Raw genomic sequence first — 6986 nt, forward strand, 5'->3', positions numbered from 1 at the left:
GCATACCTTGTGCGGGTCCGGGAAAGTGCCATTTTTCAGCCCAGAATTCCAGACGGATGATGACTCCTCCCAGGGAAAATGTGCCCGGACAGAAAGCGATTGTTCCATTTCTAGTGTTAATGGGGGCCCGTCATTGGCACCTGAGAGACCAAGGTGGCCTCCTTTTCCCTGGGCGCAAAGCTGGATGGTGTGTACCTTGTGCGGGTTTGGGGGAGCGCCATTTTTCAACCCAGAATTGCAGACGGACGAAGATTCCTTCACAGAGAAAAGGTGCCAGGACAGAAAGCGAGTGTTATTTTTCTAGTGTTAACAGGGCCCCATCATTGGCACCTGAGAGCCCAAGGCTGCCACCTTTTCCGTGGGCGCAAACATCAACGGCGCGTACAACTTGCGGGTCCGCCAAATGCCGTTTTTCAGACTAGAATTCCAGATGGATGAAGACTCCTCACAGAGAAAAGGCTCCCAGGACAGAAAGCGATTGTTCCATTTCTAGGGTTAATCGTGCCCCGTCATTGGCACCTGAGAGCCCAAGGTTGCCTCCTATACCCTGGGCGCAAAGCTCGATCATGCGTGCTACGTGAGTTTCCGGGAAATTGCCGTTTCTCATTCCAGAATTCCAGACCGATGAAGATTCCTCCCTGGGAAAAGGTGCCAGGAGAGGAATTGATTTCTCTTTTTTTAGGAGGAATGGGGACCCATCATTGGCACCTGAGAGCCGAAGGCTGCCACCTTTTCCCTGAGCGCAAAGCTTGACCGTGCGTGCCACTTGCGGGTCCAGGAATGTGCTGTTTCTCATCCCAGAATTCGAGGCCGATGAAGATTTCTGCCTGGGAAAAGGTGCCAGGACAGAAAGTGATTGTGCCTTTTCTAGGGTTAATGGGGCCCCAAAACTGACACCTGAGAGCCCAAGGCTGCCACCTTTTCCCTGGGCGTAAAGCTCGACAAGGCGTTCCACGTGCGGGTAAGGGAAAGAGCGATTTTCAGCCAAGAATTCCAGACCGATGAAGATTCCTCCCAGGGAAAAGGAAGTCCTCAGGACTAGAACCTACAGCACCCGGCATTTCCCAGGAGGTCTCCCATCCAAGTACTAATCCGGGGCTGACCCTGCTTAGCTTCCGAGATCTGACGGGATTGGATGTCAGGGAGGCATTTAACTGATCTTAATACAAACAAACTTATAAACTAAAGATCTTAAAATTAAGTAGTGCTTTTTTTCTTCTTTACCAATTCTTGGTGGTGTCCGACAGAAAATGACATTGAATGATATTATTAAGTATAGGTGTAAGTTTGTTTCCATCTTGAACAAGAGCAACCCCTTGAAGTACTACTAGGGAACAGGAGTGAGCAGTAGATTAAGCAATGGACTAAGCCTGCCAGGGGAACAGCCCAATCGCCAGTTCCCCGGTCCACAAATCGGACGGCAGCAGACTGAAAGACTGGCTAAGCAGAGGATGAAAAGAGATGCTATTGCTGACGCGATTTACATTTTCTCCTTTAAAACTCAAGCCTCCTCCATTTGCGTAAACTCTCCCGCAACTGTCAGAGAATTCTTCCCGATTAAATGCTTCATCTCACGCAAGGAAGAACAAAAAAGCCCACAAAGCAACACGTGATTTATTGGGGTTTATTTAATTTCTGTTGTATGCACTGATTAGATTGTTTTCTTGTTTCTTTCCAAACCAGCCTCGCACACGGAGTAGCCGCTCCTGCCCGCAGGACACGCGGCGGCTCCTCCGTTGGGCTCGCGGAGGGAACCGGATGATCTGCCGCGCGCTCCGGCGGCTCCACAGCCACTCCGTGGCAGCAGCAGCAGCGCAGCTGCAGCACCAGCACCAGCACCAGCACCAGCACCAGCACCAGCACCAGCGACTCTCCCGATCAGTTTTCGGCTCGCACTCCCTCTCCCGCTCGCACCCCTTCTCACCCCTCTCATCCCATCACTCTCTTCCGCCTTTCTCTCCTTCCCTCCTTCTCTCCCTCTTTCCTTTCCTCCCCTCCCTGTCTCCCTCCTTCCTCTTCTTTCCTCCCTTTCTCCCTCCTTCCTCTCCTTCCCTCCCTCCTTCCCTCTTCCTTCTCTCTCCTTGCATTCCACTCGCATCCTCTCCTCGCATCGCATCGCTTCGAATCGCATCACATCGCCTCGCCTCCATTCCATCTCCCCTTGCCGACTCTCCCGCTCTCTCTCGGCCCAGCTCATGCCGTGGCCCGCCGCCCGCCCCTCTCCGGGGCTGGCCCGTCTCCACCCCTGGCCGGCCCACCGTGGGCTCGCCTCCGCCACTTTCTCGCCCTACCAGCTCTGGCACTACTGGGCTCGGGCTGGGGCTGGCGCAGCAGCACCGCCTTTTGGCTCCGCCTGGCCCGCTTCCTGGCCTGGCCCCGCTCCCAGTCCCGGCTCCCGCTGCGACTCCTCCTGCCAAAGCTCCTCCCGCTGTCCCTGCGGGCGCCGGCCCATGGCCGCCCCGTCGAGGTTGCCGGCCAGCCCCGCTGGCACCCCGCTCCTGCCGCCTCCTCTGCAGGCTCTCCGGCCCGAGCTCCGCCGCTCGGCAGCACAGCCGCCAGCGCCGAGCCGCCCGTGCCCGCTGCAGATCGGCAAGCAGCGCCCGGCACGGCCGGGGGCCCCGGGCAGAGCGGCGAAAGCCCTCTGTCACCCACACGGCCGGAGAAGCCTCCCCTGGAGCAGCAACTGCGGCAGCGTTTACTCGGGGATCCGCCTCGCTGACGGCGCCCCGGGGGAGCCTGGCGGGGGTCAGCAGAGCATCGCCTGGGCGGCAGGGAGCGGAGCCCCAGTGAGCTGTCAGCCCCGCTGACGGCATTGTGGTCCCCTCCGCAGCCCGACGGCGTCCGTGTGCCGCTGGAGCTGGTGCTGCTTCTGCGGGTGTCTTGCGATGGCTTTGGCGGCATCGTGCAGCTCCTGGACTGCTTTGAGCTCCCCGACAGCTTTGTGCTGGTGATGGAGCATCCGGAGCGCTGCCAGGACCTGTGGGTGTTCCTGGACGAGCGGGAGTTCCTGCCGGAGGAGATGGCGCGGGGGCTGTTCTGCCAGGTGCTGGAGGCTGTGTGGCACTGCAGCAGCGGCGGGGTGCTGCACCGCGACATCAAGGCCGCGAACATCATCGTAGATCTGGCCAGCAGCGAGGCGAAGCTCATGGACTTCGGTTGCACCACATTCCTAAAGGACACGACCTACACCCACTGGGCAGGTGAGGCCACAGCCCAGGAGGCCCAGAAAGGCAGCGGAGGTTCCCCCCCTGCTGGAGGAGGGGGTCTAGGGAGGGCGGGCTGAGGAGAATTGTGTGGCCAGCTGCCAAGTGAGGTTTCAGGGAGGAGGGCGTGGATGCTGTGCAACAGGAGGTGGTTCATGGCCCTGGCAACAGCCGCCAACCCCCACGTTGGGCCCGGACTGGGGCTGGGGCTGGGACTGGAGCTGGGGCAACCAGCCCAACAAAACCAAACGCCATGGAGGGCAGCAGAGGCGGGGTTGCAAAACCCACGCACCAGCCATTTTCCTTTGCAGGTGTCAAAGGGCTTGGGATGTTCACCTCTCCTTTTTGGCCTTAGGTTTTTCCTTGGCTAAAAGAAGAAGAGGGCAGCAGAGAAAGGCAGAGTTTCCCCTACTTTTACGGGGGTGTTTTCCTTGATTGTAGTGGTCAAGCCTTCCCGAAGCCCCCGGCTCCCTCTTCCAGCACTGGGGGCTTTCTTTTAATACCCCGTGTTTGTAAGAAAGTTGGGTGCTGACAAGAAGGCAGCAGGTCACGCCATGTGCAGCCATTAGTGCAGCCCCTGCACTCCCAGAGGGTGCCCGGGCGAGGGTTTGGGAGTGAATATCAGCCTGACAAGCTCCACTTGTGTCCTGTTGGGACACTGGAGTACAGACCACCGGAGTGGATCCTCTTCCACTGCTACCATGGCCATTCAGCTACAATCTGGTCCCTGGGCATCCTGCTCTATGAAATGGTCTGTGGGGACCTTCCTTTTGAGAATGTTGAGGACATTGTCCAGGGCCAGCTTTTGTTTCCAGCACGGGTGTCTCCAGGTGGGTGCTTGGCTTCACGGCATGGGGGTATAAGAGTCCTGGGAGATGGTGGGTGGCACGCGAGCATGCCACGCTTGCAGTTGTGGAGGAGGTTGATGTGTCATGGGTAGATGGAGGAGGTGGCACATGTCCGTCCATCCTGCTCTCCTCCAAAACACAAAATGCATTGGGAAGTTTGGGCACAGCCAGGAGCACACCCGGCGTGGGTTTGGCACTGCAACCCCTTGCACAGTGTGGACAAGAGCCTTCTCCCACAGAGTGGCACTCTCTTGTTTCTCTCCCCAGAGTGCCAGGACCTCATCAGATGGTGCTTATCTACGTTCCCCTTGGACAGACCATCGCTGGATGACCTTTTCAAGCATTCTTGGCTGCAGCACCTTCAGCTGCCCTGGGAAATTGTGAATACCCATCGCCCTGCACTGTAGGATCCGAGAGTGCAGCACAGACCTGCTCCGCACATCTCATGGCATTCTAAGAAGCCAAGAAAAGCAGACTGTTTCCCTGGCAGTGCATCAGAGCCGGGAGCACAGGAGGGGAGATGCTTCTGGTGGTCGTGTGGGAAGTTCTGGAGGAAGTGTGTGAGCACTCTCCATCACATTTGAGAAGTCTTGGCAGTCTGGTGAAGTTGCCGCAGACTGGAAAAGGGGAAACATCCGCCCTGCAGCCCAGTGGCATCGTGGTGCTCCTGCAAAGTGGAGCACACCTGTGGTGAAGTGGAACATGCCATCAAGCTGGAGAAAGAACACCATCCTCGGATATGGGCAGCAGGAGGTTGAAGCTGATTGACTTTGGTTGTGGCACCTTCCTCGAGGATGCGCTCTGCATGCAGATGAAATCAAGATGAGTGCACACCCGGTGGAGGGTGGGGAGATGTCTGTGATGCCAGGCACTGTAGGGCTGAGGCTGTCTGGACACCAGAGGTTCCCTGCTTTGCTGGGGCTGGGGTGGGATGAATTTTTCAGCTGGCTGCCAAGTAGCATTTTTGTGGGGTAGAGGGTGAATGTTACGGAGTGGGAGCCAGGACAGCTCCTGGCCTTGCTGACAGCCTCCACCACCCACCCTGGCCTGGGCTGGGGTCGGAGAAGCCTTCTGGCCAAGAAGACGATGGGGGTGGCAGAAGAGGGAGTTGTGAACTTGTATGCTCACCATTTTCCTTTGCAGGCCCTCAAGGAAGGGCTGCAGCTGGGGCAGGGGCTGGGAAAGTCAGAGCTTTTCCTCACCTACGGGGAGGTTTATTCCTTGCACGGAGGGAGTGATCAAACTTTCTCCAGACCTGGGATACGGTGATAATATTTGACCTTTTTTCTTGATTGCAGATTTTGTTTTGAATTAACTGTCATGCAGTTGTTGTTTGTTTTCGAAAGGATGATTCTACCAGATGCCTGGACCGGACTGGGAAGTGTTGAGACTGTGGAGCACATCCGGTGCCAGTGCTACCCAGCCATGACCCTTCAAGATGGACAAGGACATCATCTGGGGTCAGCTCCTCTTCCAGCAGTGGGTCTCTTGAGGTGCGTCCCCAACTTCATGGCACGGGTGGGAGAAGGGATTTTGGAAGACGGCAGCGGGCACAGGAGCATTCTGCTCTTGCAGCTGGGGAGGAGGTGGATCTCCCGTGGTTCGCTGGAAGGAGGCAGCTGGCACATGTGCTGCCTTCCTGCTCTCCTCCAAAACGGAGAGCGGATTGGGAGGTTTGAGCTGAGGGCACAAGCAGCAGCAGCATGGCCTGGGCACCAGGGATGGTGGGACACGGTGGACATTATGGACTTCCCCAGAGTGCCAGGACCTCATCAGATGGTGCTTATCCACATTCCCCTTGGACAGAACATCACTGGACGACCAGGCCTGGTTTCTCAGATGCATATGATTCACTTTCCAATGTCATAAGAAACGTGTGTCCTTATACTTTTTGTCTGGCAGGAATCAACTCTTTCACTTGTTAGCAGAGCATGGGAATGTTAGCTGCACTTTGCGAGATGAGCTTCCTATAAGTATCAACTGTGCTTTTATCAGAGAAAGGAAGCTCCAGGCCTGGATTCTCCGATGCATGGGATTCACTTTCCAAAGCCATAAGAAATGTGTGTCCTGATGCCATCTGTCTGGCAGGAATCTACTGTTTCACTTGTAAGCAGAGCATGGGACTGTTAGCTGCACTTAGTGAGATGAGCTTCCTATAAGGAGCAACTGTGCTTTTCCCAGAGAAAGAAAGCTCCAGGCCTGGATTCTCAGATGCATATGATTCACTTTCCAAAGCCATTACAAATGTGTGACCTGATAACTTATGTCTGGCAGGAATCAACTGTTTCACTTGTTAGCAGAGCAAAGTTGCACTTTGCGCGATGAGGTTCCCATGAGGAACAACTGTGTTTTTCACCCAGAAAGAAAGCTCCAGACCTGGATTCTCAGAGGCATATGATTCACTTTCCAAACCCATAAGAAATGTGTGTTCTGATGTCTTCTGTCTGGCACGAATCAACTCTTTCACTTGTTAGCAGAGCATGGGAATGTTGGCTGCACATTGCGAGATGAGCTTCCTATAAGGAGCAACAGCGCTTTTCCAGGAGAAAGAAAGCTCCAGGCCTGGATTCTCCGATGCATAGGTTTCACTTTCCAAATCCATAAGAAATGTGTGTCCAGATGCCTTCTGTCTGACGGGAATCAACTGTTTCACTGGTTAGCAGAGAAAAGTTGCACATGGCGAGATGAGCTTCCCTTAAGAAACAACTGTGTTTTTCACCCAGAAAGAAAGCTCCAGACCTGGATTCTCTGATGCATATGATTCCCTTTCCAAAGCCACGAGAAATGTGTGTCCTGATGCTTTCTATCTGGTAGGAATCAACTGTTTCACTTGTTAGCAGAGCATGGCACTGTTAGCTGCACTTTGCGAGATGAGTTCCTGTAAGTATTACCTGTGCTTTTCCCAGAGAAAGGAAGCTCCAGGCCTGGATTCTCA

At 55.3% G+C, this 6986-nt stretch overlaps 1 protein-coding gene across 1 annotated transcript; it reads left to right on the forward strand.

The window, feature by feature from the left end:
• Nucleotides 1-2195: 2195 nt before the first annotated feature.
• LOC139685300 (serine/threonine-protein kinase pim-1-like) lies at nucleotides 2196-4458 on the forward strand. The gene is made up of 4 exons (XM_071581980.1): nucleotides 2196-2786; nucleotides 2831-3211; nucleotides 3868-4033; nucleotides 4319-4458. The coding sequence occupies exons 1-4, from the start codon at nucleotides 2196-2198 to the stop codon at nucleotides 4456-4458; spliced, it is 1278 nt and encodes a 425-aa protein (XP_071438081.1).
• Nucleotides 4459-6986: the final 2528 nt, after the last annotated feature.

The sequence above is a fragment of the Pithys albifrons genome, chromosome 2 (genome assembly GCF_047495875.1).
Source record: "Pithys albifrons albifrons isolate INPA30051 chromosome 2, PitAlb_v1, whole genome shotgun sequence".
Taxonomy (NCBI): Eukaryota; Metazoa; Chordata; class Aves; order Passeriformes; family Thamnophilidae; genus Pithys; species Pithys albifrons.

Excerpts from the sequence above, each read along its gene's own strand:
- LOC139685300 (XM_071581980.1), top strand. The coding sequence starts at position 2,196 with ATGCCGTGGCCCGCCGCCCGCCCCTCTCCGGGGCTGGCCCGTCTCCAC. Across the intron at positions 2,787-2,830 it reads CGGCAGGGAGCGGAGCCCCA|CCCGACGGCGTCCGTGTGCC; the intron begins GTGAGCTGTCAG and ends TCCCCTCCGCAG. Across the intron at positions 3,212-3,867 it reads ACTGGGCAGGTGAGGCCACA|TACAGACCACCGGAGTGGAT; the intron begins GCCCAGGAGGCC and ends GGGACACTGGAG.